The 20835-nt window shown below is 44.6% G+C and overlaps 1 protein-coding gene across 1 annotated transcript in view; it reads left to right on the top strand.

Moving 5' to 3' along the window:
* The first annotated feature begins 2478 nt into the window (after positions 1–2478).
* The window catches only part of LOC109578446 (BOS complex subunit NOMO1), a 56484-nt gene continuing 38127 nt past the window's right edge, over positions 2479–20835 (top strand). The window contains exons 1-8 of the mRNA XM_019987652.2: positions 2479–2721; positions 8547–8636; positions 10175–10220; positions 13450–13550; positions 14435–14541; positions 16814–16886; positions 18796–18948; positions 20523–20660. Of these exons, the coding sequence (XP_019843211.2) occupies positions 2557–2721; positions 8547–8636; positions 10175–10220; positions 13450–13550; positions 14435–14541; positions 16814–16886; positions 18796–18948; positions 20523–20660 (873 nt within the window). The 5' untranslated portion in view covers positions 2479–2556. The remainder of the gene's footprint in view (positions 2722–8546; positions 8637–10174; positions 10221–13449; positions 13551–14434; positions 14542–16813; positions 16887–18795; positions 18949–20522; positions 20661–20835) is intronic.

Genomic DNA, 20835 nt, shown 5'->3' on the forward strand with positions numbered 1-20835 from the left:
CTAAAGCAGTGTTCATGGAACTCCTACTTTTCTTTTCTTTTTTCTTGCTTTCCTTTTTCAATTTTCTTTCCTTCTGCAATGACCATGTATTCCCTTTCAAGACAGGAAGAAAAGACTGAACTTTTTCAGACAGACAAGAACAGGTGCTCAGTTTGAGTGAAGAATTCAAATCCTTTGCACTCTCCAGGCTGCGTTGTTACTTTGGTGTCTTCTTTTTCTCTTGCCTTTTTCAGGGCCTCGACAGCAGGGGCTCCCTGGTCTTTTCTTCCCTTTCTTTCCTGAGATTCCCCAACCCTCTTCTGGGGCCCTGGCAGTATGCTTTCAGCTGTCTTCCTGTTTGGGTCTTCTGGAAGAGCAGGGATGCAAAAACTCAAAGATTTTTCTTGAAGCTGAGTGTGGAAGGTCTGCTGTTTACATTCCGATCATCTCTGTTTGTTTGAGGTGGTTTTGGTGAAGGCTGATGGAAATTATCAGGAGGCTTGAGGACCCCCCCCCCCTTAAATCCCCATTGCAACTGGACATGGTCCTAGAGCTTTATTTCTTTGTATATATGAAGATGAATTTGAGGGAAATGATGAAGGTTTGAGGGGGGATGGTCAGATAGGCAGAAAGCACACAGAGGAAATCAACCAGGTAAGCCAAGAACAGAACTCAAATACAGAGCCTACTTTCCAGCTCTCTGAACAGCACATGGCTGAGTGCCGAGCTCTGATGGTGGTGGTTTAGTCGTTAAGTCATGTCTGACTACTGCAATCCCATGGATTGTAGCCCATCAGGCTCCTCTGTCCATGGGATTTCCCTGGCAAGAATACTGGAGTGGGTTGCCATTTCCTTCTCCAGGTGATCTTTCTGACCCAAAGATAGAACCCAGGTCTCCTGCATTGCAGGAAGATACTTTACTGACTGAACCACCAACCCTAGATAAGTCCCCTTACCTCTCTGGGCCTCGGTTTCCCGTCTGTTAAATAAGATGATTCCATAGGCCAAGCAGTTCCTAATTGATGACTTTCAATCCCCTGGTATTTGCTAAGACAAACCAGGGATTTGTGTTAGGAAACAAATGGAAACATCTGTTTTAATTGTAATGATAAATAATGAACCTCTAAAAAATAAAACAATTACTTAAATGGTTTCTCTTTATAATCAAACAGTTGACAGTCTCACTGTATTTGGAAGGAGAACGAAGAGTGAGAGAAATCAGATGTGTTCATGGCTGAGATCCTCTAGTGCATGTATCCTTCCATTGTCGCCACTGTGTAGTGATTCATAGTTGCATAGTGCTTGAGTCTTAACCACAGTGGCGAATTTCAGTGGGAAATCTCTTTACTTCATCATTTAGGAGCAAGGTATAACAACTATCAAAATAAAAGCCCTTGATTTTCTTGAGTGAAATGGAAGAATTTCAAACATCTGGTCAGAAGGGCAGTTTTTGTCTATTTTGATATGGTGACTTGTAGTTCATCTTCATTATGGCATACATTCAGTCTTGAGACAAAACATAACATGCTGATTTTTGAACTGATTTTCAGACAGATGCTTTCAGATGATTTTCATGCATCGCCTCACAGAGCTAGTTCAAAGTAAGTCAAACTGCATGCATCTTTTGCTTCCTGGGGGAAAACCCCCAAAGTTTGTTTCTATAAAACTGTTACTAGAGGTGGGATTCGGAGAAGGCCATGGCACCCCACTGCAGTACTCTTGCCTGGAAAATCCCATGGACAGAGGAGCCTGGTGGGCTGCAGTCCATGGGGTCGCTAAGAGTCGGACAGGACTGAGCGACTTCACTTTCACTTTTCACTTTCACGCCTTGGAGAAGGAAATGGCAACCCACTCCAGTGTTCTTGCCTGGAGAATCCCAGGGATGGGGGAGCCTGGTGGGCTGCCGTCTATGGAGTCGCATAGAGTCCGACACGACTGAAGCGACTTAGCAGCAGCAGCAGCAGCAGAGGTGGGATTAAATACAATTTAAATATCTTTTAAAATATTATGCTGAACTTAAACGACATGTTTTGCTTAAAAAAAAGCTAATTGATCATTTATCATGGAAAGTTACACCAGTCGACACAAATCCCTAAAAGGAGTTTGAGATGATACATCACTTGTGAAATTTACGGGTCAAATAGATTCGGGAAATTTGTTGGATACTTCGATCAATAGTCTCTCGTCATTTCCAGTTTCAGTGCTATTGAATTCCAAAGTAGGGGATTTGGAATTCCAAATTCCTAATTCCAAACCAGGAAACTACGAAATTCAACTTTTCAGTTTATGCCTGTATACCCGCCCCTTGCAACTGCACCAGCCAGACGGTGCGCGGAGTCCTCCAGGCCTCCAGAGGGCACCAATGGTCTCCTTTCATTGCTGAGCTTGTACTGTAGTTATTTGGTCTGGGGGCATGGCCGTGGGGGCGGGGTGCGCATGCGCAGTCGCGGCGTGAGGGGGGGCGGGGGGCGGGGACAGGGCTGTCAGTTGCCATCAGAAGAGGAAGCCGCCGGCAACGTGCGGAGTGAGGGGCGGGACCCGGAGGCCTGCGGAGGTTCAGGCTGCAGAGGCCGGGCCATGCGGGGGCGCCGGGGTATGGGGCCACCCGAGCCGGCGGTGGTGGCCGCCACCGTTCTGCTGCTGCTGAGCAGGGTAGAGCCGGCGTGCGGCTCCGAGGACATCGTGGTGGGTTGCGGGGGCTTCGTCAAGTCGGACGTGGAGATCAACTACTCGCTCATTGAGGTGAGTGCCCGCCCCGCGGCCCGGAGCTCGGTGTGTGACCCGGGGCCAGGCGCACAGCCTCGCTGAGCCGCGGTGGCCTCGCCTCCCAGGCGGTTGCCACCAGCCCTCCCCGCAACTGCCCGCATTCTGGGAGCCCTTTCCTCTTCAGAGGCGCTGCTTTCTGCGGGCTCTCTGCTGGTCCCCTCCCCAGTAGCGCTGGGGTGGGGGTTCTTATCTTGGGGTCAGCTACGCGGTGGGGTGGGGTGGTGGAGCTCTGAAGGTGTGTGCATGTGGGTGTGAAGGACATTTTTGGTGACGATGATAATGGTTTATAACTTTTGTTAGGTCACACAAAACTGAGGATCCTCCAGATGGAGACCCCAGATACTTAAGAAGGCAAACTCCAGATCCCCACAATGCAGGCCCGAGATCTCTTAAAACCCAGTCTCAGCAGAACGCAGACCCCAGATCCTCAAACCCCCAGGAACCCAGACCTTCTGAAACTCAGATTTCCTGAAACCTGTATTCCAGAACCTAGAGACCGCAAGTCTTAACCCCCACAACACTGAGTTCCCCCCCAGATTCTAATCGACCATTCCTCCTACCCTCTGGGAAGCTTTAAAAGAGCATGAATTCTCATCCCAGAGATCATGACCCAGTTACTGTCTCTTGGTATCTCTGGGGCTGGGAAACTATTTTTAATCTCCCTGGTTCCCCCATTGGGACCCCTTTCCTCCGATAATGAAGAGTTGTCAGCGCCCTTATCGCTGGGTATTTATTGGAATTACACAAGAGATTTCTGCAGAAGTCTTTTTATTAAGTTGCAAAGCTCTCTTCAGTTAGATGGTTATTAGCCCAGTGGAATTATGACCCAGAAAGCTTTTGTGAAGAGAAAGGGAGATAGATGGAGGTGGGCATAGAAAATCATTTGCAGGACAGATAGGAAGGGACCCCAGGGAGGGCTGGCCTCTATTTTAGGAGGGTAGTTACTGATGATGAGTCAAAAGAAGGGAATTAGAAAAGAAAGACGCTGGAGATGCCAAAGAGAAGGGAGTGGGGACCAAGACCCCAAAGGCATTCTGCCTGAGTACCTAGAGGGCTATGGTGAAGAGTTGAACCAGCGTGTTCCTACAAAGCAGGTTCCTGAGAATTGGGGGAGGGGTTGGAAGTAGATTCTACAGCTGTTTGACTTAGCCTTGCTCCAAGTCCCAATTTTTGTTCCTGTAGCATGGCGTTGGGAGAGAGGCTGCAGAGCTCAGCATCGTGTATTTCCTAAAGAAGTTACTCATCACCTTCAAGACCCCTATATCTGTGGCTTCTCCATCATTTTTGGTCTTAAGAAGTCAGGCATGGGACTTCCTTGAAGGTCCAATGGTTAAGAGTTCACCTTTCAATGCAGGGGAGTGTGGGTTCAATCCCTGGTCAGGAAACTAAGATCCCACAAACCCAGTGGAACATAAATAACCAGAACATAAATAACAGAAGCAATATTGTAGCAAATTCAATAAAGACTTTAAAAATGGTCCACATTAAAAAAAAAAAATCTAAAAAGAAGTCAGGTGTTTAATGAATCTACCCACTGGCAATGGCAAGGCTTCTAGGATCTCTGGGTGCCCATGCCACCTTCTGGGCTGTGGGCACAGGGCATTCCAGAAGCTGTCTTGAAAGGCTTTGCAACTTGTAGCTTCCTGGGGCTTCAGGAGAAAAGTGTAGAACGCTAGGGACACTCCCACCCCAAACACTTAATAGTGACTATGAGAGTGGAGGGCAGGTTTTGTGACCTAGTGTGAAGTATGTTCCCTGAGCCCTAGGGCTGCCTGTCCAGATGGCCTGAGAAATTCATTCTTTCTTCATTTCTGATTATGAAATCTAGTGTTTCATACACATAATGTATCTTGTCATTCTGTGTCCTAACCTGTGCTTTACAGAATAAATGTGAATAAGATATTTTACAATCATTTCTGGGTTGTGTTTTCTGTGTCCCAGTAAAACTACCTTCAGTCTTCTCCACCCTTCTTCTCTTCTGGGTATTTTTCCATCATATTCATTCAGTTAGTAACTGTTGAGTGAGCCCCAGTGTGTTCTGAAGCCTTGTCCCTGGTGTTCTGAATAGTTCAGTGAACAGAGCAGACAAAGTACCTAAAAAAGAAAAACTGTATTGGTTGCTAATTTTTTAACTGTTAGGAGGTTTCACATTAAAAACTGCATTCCTGATTTCTCTGGAAAGCCAGCTGATCTTTGGGCTGCAAAACTTGGCTTGGGTTAAGAAGCAGTCCTGTCACCTTTTAGATGAATGCCCATTGACGGGACTTCCCTGGCCCCTCTGGACAGGTGGATCTTCAGTCCCTGCTTTAAGTGCATGCATCTGAATTTCTTTTTGGCCTGTGAATAAGGTCGGGTATTTGTGGAGTATTTACACTGCATAAGACACTCATGAAGTGTAAGCCATGGTCACTGCCCATGGGAGCCTGCAGTCTGTACGTCATTTCACAGTGTTCCTTTCCTAAGCACACACATTGTGGATTTGCTGCTTTCTACATTGTCTTAGCTGATATGACTGGGTTCTGTCATTTTCGTGTTATACTCACAGATTATTAACATTGAAAGTTTTTAGATGGATGTTCAGTTCAGTTCAGTTCAGTTGCTCAGTCGTGTCTGACTCTTTGTGACCCCATGAATCATTCCTTCCAAAGAACACCCAGGACTGATCTCCACTGGTTGGATCTCCTTGCAGTCCAAGGGACTCTCAAGAATCTTCTCCAACACCACATTTCAAAAGCATCAATTCTTCGGCATGCAGCTTTCTTCACAGTCCAACTCTCACATCCATACATGACCACAGGAAAAACCATAGCCTTGACTAGACGGATCTTTGTTGACAAAGTAATGTCTCTGCTTTTGAATATGCTATCTAGGTTGGTCATAACTTTCCTTCCAAGGAGTAAGCGTCTTTTAATTTCATGGCTGCGGTCACTATCTGCAGTGATTTTGGAACCCCCCAAAATAAAGTCTGACACTGTTTCCGCTGTTTCCCCATCTATTTCCCATGAAGTGATGGGATCAGATGCAGTGATCTTCATTTTCTGAATGTTGAGCTTTAAGCCAACTTTTTCACTTTCCTCTTTCACTTTCATCAAGATGCTTATTAGTTCCTCTTCACTTTCTGCCATAAGGGTGGTGTCATCTGCATATCTGAGGTTATTGATATTTCTCCCGGCAATCTTAATTCCAGCTTGTGCTTCGTCCAGCCCAGCATTTCTCATGATGTACTCTGCATATAAGTTAAATAAGCAGGGTGACAGTATATAGCCTTGACGTACTCCTTTTCCTATTTGGAACCAGTCTGTTATTCCATGTCCAGTTCTAACTGTTGCTTCGTGACCTGCATACAGGTTTCTCAAGAGGCAGGTCAGGTGGTCTGGTATTCCCATCTCTTGAAGAATTTTCCACAGTTTATTGTATCCACACAGTCAAAGGCTTTGGCATAGTCAATAAAGCAGAAATAGATATTTTTTCTGTAACTCTTCTTGCTTTTTCAGTGATCTAGCGGATGTTCGCAGTTTGATCTCTGAGAGTACCTCTGCCTTTTCTAAAACCAACTTGAACATCTGGTTCAAGTTGAAGTTCACAGTTCACGTATTGCTGAAGCCTGGCTTGGAGAATTTTGAGCATTACTTTACTAGCGTGTGAGATGAGTGCAATTGTGGGATAGTTTGAGCATTCTTTGGCATTGCCTTTCTTTGGGATTGGAATGAAAACTGACCTTTTCCAGTCCTGTGGCCACTGCTGAGTTTTCCAAATTTGCTGGCATATTGAGTGCAGCACTTTCACAGCATCATGTTTCAGGATTTGGAATAGCTCAACTGGAATTCCATCACCTCCACTAGCTTTGTTCATAGTGATGCTTTCTAAGGCCCACTTGACTTTACATTCCAGGATGTCTGGCTCTAGGTCAGTGATCACACCATCATGATTATCTTGGTCGTGAAGATCTTTTTTGTACAGTTCTTCTGTGTATTCTTGCCACCTCTTCTTAATATCTTCTGCTTCTGTTAGGTCCATACCATTTCTGTCCTTTATTGAGCCCACCTTTGCATGAAATGTTCCCTCGGTATCTCTCATTTTCTTGAAGTGATCTCTAGTCTTTCCCATTCTGTTGTTTTCCTCTATTTCTTTGCACTGATCACTGAGGAAGGCTTTCTTATCTCTTCTTGCTATTCTTTGGAACTCTGCATTTAGATGCTTATATCTTTCCTTTTCTCCTTTGTTTTTCACTTCTCTTCTTTTCACAGCTATTTGTAAGGCCTCCCCAGACAGCCATTTTGCTTTTTTGCATTTCTTTTCCATGGGGATGGTCTTGATCCCTGTCTCCTGTACAATGTCATGAACCTCAGTCCATAGTTCATTAAGCACTCTCTCTATCAGATCTAGGCCCTTAAATCTATTTCTCACTTCCACTGTATAATCATAAGGGATTTGATTTAGGTCATACCTGAATGGTCTAGTGGTTATATACATGTATAACTGAATCACTGTGCTATACACCAGGGACTAAGCACAACACTGAAAGTCAACTATATGTCTTTTTTTTTAAGTACCTTCAGTTCAGTTCAGTTCAATTGCTCAGTTGTGTCCGACTCTTTGCGACCCCCATGAATCACAGCACGCCAGGCCTCCCTGTCCATCACCAACTTCTGGAGTTCTCTCAGACTCACATCCATCGAGTCAGTGTTGCCATCCACCCATCTCATCCTCTCTTGTCCTCTTCTCCTCCTGCCCCCAATCCCTCCCAGCATCAGAGTCTTTTCCAATGACTCAACTCTTCGCATGAGGTGGCCAAAGTATTGGAGTTTCAGCTTTAGCATTATTCCTTCCAAAGAATACCCAGGGCTGATCTCCTTTAGAATGGACTGGTTGGATCTCCTTGCAGTCCAAGGGACTCAAGAGTCTTCTCCAACACCACAGTTCAAAAGCATCAATGCTTCGGTGCTCAGCCTTCTTCACAGTCCAACTCTCACATCCATACATGACCACAGGAAAAACCATAGCCTTGACTAGACGGACTTTAGTTGGCAAAGTAATGTCTCTGCTTTTCAATATGCTATCTAGGTTGGTCATAACTTTTCTGCCAAGGAGTAAGTGTCTTTTAATTTCATGGCTGCAGTCACCATCAAAATGCAATTCCTGAACTCCACTTCTGTTTCTAAAACAGAAGGTCTAAGGTGAGGGCCTTAGACCAAGGACCTATCCTTAGACCTTCTTTTTTAGAAACAAGTGGAGTTCAGGAATTGCATTTTTTAAGGTACTTAAAAAAAAAAAGAAGTATAGTTGACTTTCAGTGCTGTGTTTAGTCCCTGGTGTACAGCACAGCGATTCAGTTATACGTGTGTATACATTCTTCTTCGTATTCTTTTTCACTGAGGTTTATTGGAGGATATTGAGTATAGTTCCTTGTGCTATTCAACTCTACCTGGTTGTTGATCCATCCTATATATACAATAGCTTGCTTCTGGTGGTCCCAGATTTCCAGTCCAACCCTCCCCAGGAATTGCATTTTAACAAGCCCCTTTCTAACAGCAAAATTGGTTTTAGACCCCAAAACAACATAGAGAGAGACTAAAATAAACTGAAAAGCATTGAAAAGTACAACTTTTAGTTTCTAATCTGAAAAATAGCGAATCACATTATTTGGGATGCTTTGTGTTATTTCCCTCTGTCTGTAATGCCCATTGTTCTCAGCTTCCTAAAGTAGGTCCTCAGCAAATGCATTTTGACTGAATGCATTCAGGTTCATTGTATATAGCTAATTCTCAATGGTGATAACATGACTTCTCTTTCCTTTCTAGATAAAGTTGTACACCAAACATGGGACTTTGAAATACCAGACAGACTGTGCCCCTAACAATGGTTACTTTATGATCCCCTTGTATGATAAGGTAAGAGGAGAGAGCACTTCAGTGGTTTATGATGGGAGGTTGTCAGTGTGGCCCACAGGGCTGTGCTAACTGGGAGAGTAGCTTTCCCAAGTGAGCAAATACACCTCTGTTTTGTAAGTTACAAGCGGAATATGGCAGTTCTGGCCAAACTATGAGGGTGACGGCTTATGTACTGGTTTGATTGAATAGCAGTGATTCTCAGTGTCTCCAGGGATACTTGGCAGTGTCTAGAGACATTTGGGCTGTTAGAACCGTGAGGGAGGGAGAGTGGTCCATTATCTCCTGCTTGGAGGCCAAGAATGGAGCTAAACAGGCTGCCATGCTGTGCAGGTCAGGGAAAATGTCAGTGGTTCCAAGTCTGAGAAACCCTGACTTAATAGAACTTCCTATTAATACTTGCAAGCAGGTTAAAACATTGTTAAAAAGTATTACACAGGGCTTCCCTGCCAATGGAGGGGATATGGGCTTGATCCCTCTTCCCGAAAGATCCCACGTGCTGCGGGACAGCTAAGCTCGTGCGCCACGACTACTGAGCCAATGGTCTACAACAGGAGAGGTCACCGGAGTGAAAACACTGGGCATCTTGGAGAGTAGCCCTTGCTTGGTACAACTAGAGAAAGCCCACGCACAGCAGTGAAGACCCAGCACAGCCAGTGATAAATAGACAAACAAGTGATTTTTAAAAAGTATTATACAAGTAGTGTGTGAATTCATAAGTATTGTGGGGGAAAAAAAAAATCAAAGTTTTTAGAAGTATATAAAGTATATTTTATCTTTTATCCCCCAAGTCCCCCTGATGACTTCTGATAAAAGTTTCAGTGTGTATCCTAGCAGATGGCGTTCTCAGTGTTTAGAGTTGTACGGATATCCAAGAATATACATGCATATACACGTATGCAGACATGCAAACACGTGTGCTTAGAGATGGGTATCCGCATGCCTGTATTCCTACTCCCCATCCTCCCCACATTTCAGCTTTTTATGTGGAAATGTAGATAAACACAGGAAGTTACAAAAGTTATTACTAACAACACGATAAGTGAATTACAAGAGATAAATATTCTTGAACTTATATCTATGCATAATAGCTAAGATTGTTTTCTAGAGGTGGACTAGTTGATATTGTAATCTTTTTTTTTTTTTTTTTTAAAGGATTCTCAAGGAACCCTTTACTCAAGGGTGTATGAATAAAATCTCGTTTTAAGAATTGGCTTTAGTTTCTAAAGGTCTGGCTGACCCTGGCAGACTTCAGGGTTAACATATGAAGGGTAAACATGAAACAGTAGAATGTTTGGTATTGAAAGACCATGAGTGGCTGAATACAGTGTCTCCAACTCTTTGCTGGATTAAATAGGAGTTTCTGGGGTTGAACTTGCCACACTGGTAGGGAGTCAAAAGTCCACTCCCATTTATGAGCGCAAAGTTTACACTTGGAATTCCATTCCAGGTGTGAAAATTCTACTTTACATGATTGTAAAAGTTGAAGGGTCATCAGTTCTTAGTCTTCTGCATTGATTTTTTTTTTTTCCCCCTCATAGGGAGATTTCATTCTGAAGATTGAACCTCCTCTAGGGTGGAGTTTTGGTAAGTTAACAAATAACCAGGTATACTTTGTAAAGGATTAGGCTGTATGGTGAATATTAAATTGATGGAGTGCAGAGACTGTTAAAATATGAAGGATTCATTTCTAGTGTGCAAGAGCGTTTTTTTAACTCCTCCATCCCTGTTACTTTAGAGTAGATTGGATTTACTTTAGACCTATCCTAAGGTTTTCTGTCTTGTTTCTTGAAATAGGCATCTTTTCTTGTACATCATAGGAAATTCCGTTTTTGCAGCTTCATTCATTTAGTGCCAGAAGAACTTGATGCCTATAGGGGTCAGGAGTGGGGACTTGATTTCTGGCCTGGGATGGCTTCTTTCTTAGCTCCCTCAGTGTTTTTTTAATAAACTTTTTTTTAGTGAATTAATGGTAATATTAAACATGTGAAATTTGACATAAAAATTCAGATCTACTTAAGAAATCAGAAGATCTGGCAACCTTGAGGCCTTACCAGCTCTGTGACAACTTTGGACAATTATTTCCACTGGGTCAGCATTCATCAGGCTCCCAGATGGCTCACTGGTAAAGCCTCCACCTGCCAGTGCAGGAGACACAAGAGACACAGGTTCGATCCCTGGGTCAGGAAGATCCCTTGGAGGAGGAAATGGCAATCCACTCTGGTATTCTTGCCTGGGGAATCCCATGGATTAAGGAGCATGGTGGGCTACAGTCCATGGGGTCACAGAGTTGGACACAACTCTTAAAATGTGTGCATACATGCTCAGTTGTGTCCGACTCTTAAAAGCAGTCTTTCTGCACACAGAAAGGCTGCAGACTTCCCTGAGGTGCGTGTCTTAGCATGGTTGGAGGAGCGAAAGTGGGGTTGATCAGAAGAAAGGGTTCTACCCTGGTGTGGCTGATATTTTTGGAGAGCAGAGCCTGGATATTTTGGTAGAGGTGGGTGTGTGATCCCAGTTCTGTAGCCTGGGGGGAGAAAGGGAGCCCAGTTGTTCCTACCAGGCCTGCCTGTGAGTTAGGGGAGGAGGAATTGAGTCCCTGCTGTCACAGAGGCAGCGACTTGCATCTGGGAGACGAAATTCTTTCTCAGGTCACAGCCGGGGCTGCCTGACTGCTGGGGTCCAGACACTGGAGGGGAGTCAGAGCCAAGCCCTGGCCTGAGAGGTTGCAGATTGGAGGCCTGCGGGAGTGTTTTGTTTGAATCCCCTCCCTACTTGTCAGTTCTTTTTCTTTTGATAAGCTTGTTAATTGAATCATAGCATGTGTGTGTGCATGTGTGCTAAATCGCTTCAGTCACGTCCGACTCGGTGCGGCCCTGTGGGCTGTAGCCCACCAGGCTCCTCTGTCCATGGGATTCTCCACCCAAGAATACTGGAGTGGATTGCCATGCTCTCCTCCAGGGGATCTTTGCGACCCAGGGATAGAACCCGATTCTCTTGGTTTCAGAAATTCTCGTGACAGAGGTATCAGGCAATGAAGTTCAACAAAGTGAACACACATAACCACCTCCTAGATGAGGAGACAGAACCTGACCAACTCCCAGAAGTGCTCCACCCCAGGTGCTTACGAACTGCCCTGCCCGACCTAAAATGATAGCTTATTTTACCTGTTTTGATTAAATGGAATCATCCAAGGTACAGTTTTGTGCCTGGTTTCTTTCTCAATGTTGTTCACAGGATTCATCCTTGCTGTGTGTTACTATGTTAGTTCATTCGATTGCTGTGTGACAGAAGGTGATTTACCCCTTCTGCTGTTGGTGGGCAGTTGGGTCTTGTCCCGATTTTGGCCACTGAGAATAGCGTTCTGTGAACGTCCTCGTTACTCCTGTGAATCTTGTGGTGCACACGTGTCTGCGTTCCTGTTGAGTATTAATATATACCAGGGGTGGAATTGCTGGGCAGTAGACTTTTTACGTGTAATCCAGCCCTAGTAGAGATTTCTGGGCCAGCAGAGTAGGTGTTGCAGAGCTTTGCTTTAGCAGCCGTGTGTAAGAGTTCAGTCCTCCACATCCTCACCAGCGTTGGCTGTCAGTCTCTTTTAGCTGTCCTGATGGTGGGGCGGTTTCAGCCACTCACTGTGGTCTCAATTTGCATTTCCTGATGGTCCATGATTTGAACACTTTTTCATGTGTGTGCTGGCCATTTGGATATTCTCTTTTGTGAGGTGCCTGATAGATTTTATCCATTTTCCACTGACATCTTCCCTTGTGTGTGTTTGTAATTCTTTATTTTACCTGGAGTTCTCTTTTTAAAAAAGTCATCTCTCTTTTTTTTTTTTTGGCCGCACCACATAACATGTGGAATCTTAGTTCCCTGACCAGGGATCGAACCTGGGACCTTGGATTGGGAGTACAGAGTCCTAGCCACTGGACCGCCAGGGAACTCCCCTGAAATTCTCTCGATTTGTCCATTTTTTTTCCTCTCCCTATCACTTCACATTCTTCCTAACTTTTTAAAAACTCAACTTTAACCCATATTATGATGAACTCTTCAGTTATTTTTAATTTCCTTGAATTGGTTGCTGATACTGAAAAATCAGGACACAGCAGATAAGACCCAGATTTTCAGTTTTTCATGAGAACTTGGAAGCTCGGGCAGCACTGGGTCATGCAGCAATAGTGGGTGGAAGCTGTCCCCTTTTTTCCATTTGCCTCAGTCCACACTTGGCCTCTGCTGACTTCCAGTCCCCCAGTTTACTATGGACCCTGGAGTTTATGGTCTTGGTATAATGTGGCTGAACTCACGTACTCGATCAGGAGACAGATCTGGAGCCAGACGTTTGGGGTTGAGAGTGGGCTCTGTCCCTCAGGAGCTCTGATTTTAGGAGAATCCTTAACCTTTCTGTGCCTCAGTTTACCCTTCAATCAGCTGCAGTGTTACTACCTACCTCTGAGATAGTTGTCAGGGTTAAGTGCACCTGGCTCAGTGCCTGGTCTCTGGTGGGTGTTCAGTAAATAAAAGTTTCTGGTGCTTACTAGATTTTCCATGGGACTCTGAGATACAACTCAGCCGCGAGACTGTTATAAACGTATCTTATACTCTTAACCCTGGTTCCCTCTAGGGTGGGGGAGGGAGACTTTTCCCTCCTCCTCCTCCCTTTGGATTTCCAGCCACATGAGTGGCTCAGAAATGAATACAGTGAAAATTAAGCAGTGCAGTATGTTTTATGTGACAGTTTGTATCCTGTCCCAGAACTCAGCTTGCTCTTGTGTCCTGTCCCCTGTCCCCCTCCCCCTACCCCCCTGTCATCGCACAGAGCCGACCACCGTGGAGCTGTACGTGGATGGTGTCAGCGACATCTGCACGAAGGGCGGGGACATCAACTTCGTGTTCACAGGCTTCTCCGTGAACGGAAAGGTCTGGCGTTTGTCACGTTTGCTCTGTGGTACAGACTCAGTCTCCTCTTACCTTTAAAAAAGTGAGAGTTTTGAAACGGGGGCTTTGAGGCTATGAGGGATGCACAGACAAGCTTCAGGAGGGCCTGGGAGCTCGGTGAAACTATGTAAAATGTGGCGGGTGTTCTAGGGGGCTGGGTCTGGGTTGCTGGTCACTCCTTTGTCCGAGTACAGACAGCAGGATGGCCTTGTAGGGAGACAGGGTCTGAGGGGCCAGTCTCCCCGCGCGGCCTGCAGTGCCACGGCTGAGATGCACTTGTTATTGCCTACCTTTTCTTCACAGTGGGTTTATGCTCCTTTCCCTTTACCCTGAGAGGGAGGGCCTTTGGTCCTGGCTTTGTGTCTGGGTTTCTTGTTGGAGATGGGGACCCCGGGCATTTATTCTTTCTCTGTGGCCTGGTCGTGCATCTTTAACTGACGATGCTTTAGAGTCACTCTCAGAGCTGAAAGAGTCCACCTGCTAACGCAGGAGACAAGGGTTCACTCCCTGGGTCGGGAGGATCCCCTGGAGAAAGAAATGGCAACCCAGTCTGATATTCTTGCCTGCAAAATTCCATGGACAGAGGAGCCTGGCATTCTGCAGTCCAGGGGATCACAAAGAATTGGACATGATGGAGCAGCCAAGCACGCAATAGAGTCAATGAGCTGAAGTGTCATTTTCCTGTTGCTGTTCCTTCTCCCTGTGCTCCTGCTTCCCCAGGAAGGGCAACCACGATTTCTACCGTCTTTTCCAAGGAATCCTGACCCAAAGAAGGTCATGGCAGCAGGCGCAGACTGGACAGTGCTGCTGAGGGGAGGATGTGGCTGCTGGGCGGCTCCTAACCTCCTCCTCCTTCTCCACGGCAGGTTCTCAGCAAAGGGCAGCCCCTGGGCCCCGCAGGAGTTCAGGTGTCGCTGCGAAACACGGGCACCGACGCGAAGATCCAGTCCACAGTCACACAGCCTGGCGGAAAGTGAGTTAATGCTGTGCCGCCCTGCCCTGCAGCTACAGCTGGACCCTGATGCTGGGGGTGGGTTCAGACCCTGATTCAGCCTCTTACCCTCAGACAGGCTCATACCCCACAGGGCTTCACGTTCCTTACCTGTGAAGTGGAAGTCTTTTGACCCATATCTAGCGGTGATGAGATGATTAAAAACGAGATAAATAAAGCACCCGCTGCAGGACTAAGCCTTCATTTACTGGCTGGGACTGGCTCTGGTTCCCAGGTGGCTCAGTGGTAAAGAACCTACCTGCTAATGCAGGAGACGTGGATTTGATCCCTGGTTTGGGAAGATCCCTTGGAGTAGGAAATGGCAGCCCACTTCAGTATTTTTGCCTGGAAAATTCCATGGGCAGAGGAGCCAGGTGGGCTACAGTCCATGGGGTCACGAAAGAATTGAACATGACTGAGCATGGCGTGGTGTGGCGCTGGCTCTGGAGTCCAGCAGCCGGTTTGAATCCTGTTTCTCCCATTTGCTGGCTGTCTGCCCCACGGCAAGTTACTTAAGACTGCTATGCTTTGGTTTCTTCATTTATGAATGAGGATAATCATGGAACCTACCACCTAAGGTTATTGAGAAGATTAAATTACGGTATTATTGTTTCAAACTGTCTGGCATAGAATATGCACTTAATAACTTTTAGCTCAATACAGATTAGGTCAATTACAATTTTTAAAAATCATTTTATCACTATTACATCGCAATCATTTTGTAGTTGGAACTGATGACTATTTAATTAACCTTGTTGAGTCAAATTTAAAGCATTTATGTAATGGATTTATATTGTTGCGTTGTAAATGTTAATAGATGTGCCAAGATTAATATCCGAATAGTTCCAGCTGATCATTTTGAAAGCATACAAATCACCATTGACTGCGTCAGTACACAAATCTGACTAAACTGCAAAATAGAAATTTATAATGAGCCTGTCAGTATATCATCCAATTTTTAACTGATGCTTGTTGGAATTATATTTCAGTTTTGAAAAATACTTCTTGTTGCCTCTCCAGCCCCCTCCTCTGATCTGTAGAAGGGAATGTAGGACTTTCATTTTCTCTGGTCTCAGTAATTTGCTGCTGGCCCTGCTGGGGACTTGAGCTTTCTGAACCCCTTCCTGCGCGCACGGAGAGTCATGTGCAGAACTGGGGTGCTGTGAGCACGAGCTAGAGGCTGAATCTGACCCAGACCGAAACCCAGTGGCAGTATCAGCACCCCTGTGGCCAGCGCGGCCCTGTGCAGTTATTACAGGCGACATCTGATGTGATAAATACCACCGCGGAAGAAGGAGCTGAGTTGAAATTTTGGCATTCCTGTCACTGGAATTAGCCTGCCTGTGGTCTGGTGCTTTTGCACATCTGAAGGGCTAACTGTGTCAGAATCCTGGACGCAGTGTTTCCAGCCTCAACTCATCTCACCCTGGTCTTGGTTTGTTCACAACTGCTAGAACAGTCTTTATCGGCTTCTGGTTTCATCACAGTTGCTTTGCGCAAGAGCCCAGAGTGGCTTCTGTTTGTTCCTGATAACAGATCTTAATAAACTGTCTGGGGTTGGAGTCAGCTCGTTATCACCTGCCCCTGACGCTAGTGTCGTCTTGGGTCAGCGTCCGTCAGCTCAGCGGGCCTGTCCGCCGATTTTTTCTTTCAATATTCTCTTTTAATTTTTTAATGAGTTCGATTAGTCACTTGATTATGGCCTTTTTTTTTTTAATATTATTTTTCGTCCTCACCGTGTGGCGTGTGGGATCTTCATTCCCTAACCAGGGGTTGAACCCATGCCACCTGCAGTGGAAGCGTGGGGTCTTAACCTCTGGACCGCCAGAAAAGTCCCTGTCCCCCATTCTTCACACATCTTTCCTCCCTTCCCACTTCTCTTCGTTTAGACACTTCCCCTCTCCTCACCTCTTCATGCCTCTCTGTCGGCACACGCTTGAATGATCTGTGACTGACCCCTGCTGAACCACAGGGGCTGGTGTTTAGACTAGAATCCCTGGGGCTGAAGGAAAACATCAGCCTTCCTTCTCGTTAGCACACGAGCCCCTCTCCTTGCACACAGCCAGTGCCCAGTAAGTGCTGTCTGATGAGGATTTGAACAGCGAAGGATTGAATTTCATTTATGCTCCTTTAACTGGCTCAGGGCAAGTTTGTGGTAACTCGTGCATCATTTTCTTGTGCTTGGAAGAGTAGTCCTAAATTAGAAATATTCAGGTTGCTGGGAGAAAGTGAAGTGGTATTTTTTATTTCTTAGGTTTGCATTTTTTAAAGTTCTTCCTGGAGATTATGAAATCCTTGCAACTCATCCAACCTGGCCATTGAAAGAGGTGAGCATTTATTTCCATTATGTTGACGGCCATGCCAACAGTGTGCTGGTTTGGGGACAAATGGAGTGGTTTTCAATTTCGGGTATGAAATTATTTTATGTTTTTTCTAGAAGTTCATGGAAAAAACAATGATACTGCTGATTAGTTTGGTGGTGTTTATACAGGAAAACTCACACACTGTAGCAGATGTTGCTTACGTTGGTTTCTGTTTTAGGTAACGACATTGTCTTCCTGCTGTGAAGTTGGTTTGTTATTAACTTATGCCTATTTTAAGCTAAATCAACACCAGAGGGACCTGATGAGATTATTTTATTGTTCTTTTTTCTGTCTGTAACAGCAATACTTATTTTGAATTCTTGTTCTTGTGCCCAAGGAGAATATGTAAGAATGTTTATTGCAGCTTTGTTCGTAATAGCTGAATATTGCAAACAGCCTATATGTCCATGAAGGGGAGAGTGGACTGTGGTTTCATCGCATGATAGAATTCTGTATATCAGCAATAATGAATGAACCAGAGCCACGTGTATCAATATGACTGTACTTCAAAATGTAACATTGAAGGGAAAAGGCAAGCTGCTGAAGGTCAAGGAAATATGATGCCATTTATATAGTGATTAGAAACACTTGTGATCAGAACCACTTCTGGATACATTCATATGTGGAAAAACTATAAAGATGCTGCAAATGGGAATGGCGAGCAGTGTATTCACCATGGTACTGATGTCTGCAGAGGGAGGGAGGAGGGGGTGTGCAGGTCTGCAGGGTCTGGAATTGCATTTCTTCTCTTTTATTCTTTGGCTGGTTGGAGCTTATGTAGGTCTTCTTTGGTATAGATCCCTGTATCTTTATGTTTGACTGAAATAGTTTATAGTAAAAGATCGAAAAAAAGAAGACACTTACTAAATGTGGTTCTGTAAATAGTTGAAAAAACAGTTTGAAATAAGACCTAAAGGACATTTCAAAAGGTTAGTTTTTATATTGGTTTTTGAGGCTGTGTTTCATTCTTGCTAAAGAAGCATCAGAATTTCAGTTTTTACTCTGTGAGTTTTATGCATTTAAAAGTGATGATATAATTTCACACCTTGATGTGTCTGTATACTGTTTATGGTCTGGTTCTTAGGATTTTTCTCTTCTGGTCAACATTTTAAAATGTTTCACTTAAAACTCAGTAGCTTACACATTATAAATAGAATACGTTTTAAGATTTGCGTTTGTTAGTTGTATGCAAAAGGAATTTGAGTTTATTCATGTAAAATTGTGTTTTAAAGTAGTGGCAGATTCATTTTGATATTTGGCAAAACTAATACAATTATGTAAAGTTTAAAAATAAAATAAAATTTAAAAAATAAATAAATAAAATAAAATACAAAAAAAAATAAAAACTTTGAAAAAAAAAAAAAGTAAAGCAGGCTATTAAAAGTCAGGAAAATGGTTGCCCTTTGGGGGAGCAGTATCAGGAAAGGAGCAGGAGGGGGCTTCTGAGGACCCAGTGTCTGGGTGCTGGATGCATGGTGTGTTTGGGAAAATAACTGTTCCTGTGTGAATTGTACTTTTAACGAAGAGATTAAAAATACATGGATGCATACCATTCAACATAGAAAAAAATGTTCATTAAAAAAAAGTCGGAACATACAGAAGAACATAAAGGAGTGGAAATGGAAAATTTGGAAGGTGGAAAAGTGTAAAAGAAATAAAATGCCACCATCATCATTTCCATTTTGCTGCTTTTCCCTGCACTTCATCTTGCCCATGAAAAACAGTTGTGATCGTGCTACACATTCGTACGCAGTTTTATACCATTTCATTTGTTGCTTTTCTCCAACTTAATATTTTAGTGGAAGCATGTCCTCCTGTTGTTAAACGCTTTGTGAGCGTCTGTCCTTTTGGAAGTTAAAATCTTCTTTTGTAGGCGAGCACCACTGTGCGAGTGACCAACTCCAACGCCAACGCCGCGGGTCCCCTCATAGTGGCCGGCTACAACGTGTCTGGCTCTGTCCGCAGCGATGGGGAACCCATGAAAGGGGTGAAGTTTCTTCTCTTTTCTTCTTTAGTGACCAAAGAGGTAAGCAAAGAGGAGTGAAGAACAAGAGAGATTGTGGGCAGGGAGTGGAGGAGATGGGAGATCAGAGACTAAGAAATTCAGGTCAGTCACAGACATGGAAAACAAACTTAGGGTTACCCGAGGGGAAAGCTGGGCAGGGGAGGGATAAATTAGGAGCTTGACATTAACATATGCACACTACTGAATATAAAATAGATAAACAATAAGATCCTACTGTATAGCACAGAGGTGCATACGTACTCGGTCATGTCTGACTCTTTGTGAGTCCATGGACTGCAGCCCACCAGGCTCCCCTGTCTATGGGATTTTCCAGGCAAGAATACTGAACTGGGTTGCCATTTCCTCCTCCAGGGGATAGCATGGGGAACTATATTCAGTATCTTGTAATAAACTGTATAATTGTGGTGCTGGAAAAGACTCTCGAAAGTCCTATGGACTGCAAGGAGATCAAACCAGTCAATCCTAAAGGAAATAAACCTTGAATGTTCACTGGAAGGACTGATGCTGAAGTTGAAGCTCCAGTACTTTGGCCCCTTGATGTGAAGAGCCAATTTACTGGAAAAGACCCTGATGCTGGGAAAGGTTGAGGGCAGGAGGAGAAGGGGGTACCACAGAGGATGAGATGGTTGGATGGCATCACTGACTCAATGGACGTGAGTTTGCACGCTATCTGGGCAATAGTTGAGGACAGGGAAGCCTGGTGTGCTGCAGTCCGTGGGGTCACAGAGAGTCAGACATGTCAGTGACTGAACAACAATAAGCTGTAATGGAGAAGAATCTGAAAAAGAATGTACATGTATATATAACTGAATCACTTTGCTGTATAGCAGGACATTGTAACCAACTGTACTTTCAACATTGTAAACCAACTGTACTTCAATTAAGTAAAAAAATCAGGTGAAAGTTGATGGATAGTCTCACCATCTAAGAACCTTGTGTCTCTCTTTTGCTCACAAGAAATTGAATGTCTGCTCTGGGAGGCAGTGTAATTCAGTGGAAAGTGCCCAGGCTCTGAAATCAAACAGACCCAGCTTCAGACAGATCCCAGCTCTGCCTCTGAGCAGCTGTGTGAACTTGGGCCAGTATGGTTTCTCATCCGGACTATGGTGATCCATGGTAGGGGAGAACAGGTGATTTTTTTTCTAAGAAGGCTATACCATTTTTAACTTTGCAAATGAAAATTGAAGTGTTAGTCACTCAGTCATGTCCAAGTCTTTGCAACTGCGTGGACTGCAGCCCACCAGGCTTCTCTTTCCATGGGATTCTCCAGGTAAGAATACTGGAGTGGATTGCCACTTCGTTCTCCAGGGGATCTTCCTGGCCCAGGGATCGAACCCGGATCTCCTGCATTACACTCAGATTCTTTACCATCTGAGCCCCCTGGGAAACCCTTAACTTTGCAAACTTGTATGTAAAAATTTTTACATTGTGCTCTGTTCTCTACTGCATCGTAGGTTTCAGAAATATTTTGTGAAATAAAACTTCTGCAAATTTTTTGAAAGGTGGCTATTTGATAATAATCAGAACGTGGAAGTGGAAAAGGAAGTCATTTTGGCCTTTTTCTCCTGACATAGGATGTCCTGGGCTGCAACCTCTCCCCGGTGCCCGGGTTCCAGCCCCAGGACGAGAGTCTGGAGTACCTGTGCCATGCGGTCTCCAAAGAAGACGGCTCCTTTTCCTTCTATTCCCTGCCGAGCGGGGGCTACACTGTGGTGAGGAAAGCTGACTTCCATTCTGTTTGTGTCTGGGAGTCTTACAACAGGAGGTATCAGTACCCTTGGGTTATCAAAGGACCGAATGGTTGGCCTGCAGTTCCACAAACATTTTATTTAGCAGTAATTTAAGGTGTGGCTCTGTCTCCTCAGTAACAGGTGCAGAAAGCCTAAG

This window comes from Bos indicus, chromosome 25 (assembly GCF_029378745.1).
Source record: "Bos indicus isolate NIAB-ARS_2022 breed Sahiwal x Tharparkar chromosome 25, NIAB-ARS_B.indTharparkar_mat_pri_1.0, whole genome shotgun sequence".
Lineage (NCBI taxonomy): Eukaryota > Metazoa > Chordata > Mammalia > Artiodactyla > Bovidae > Bos > Bos indicus.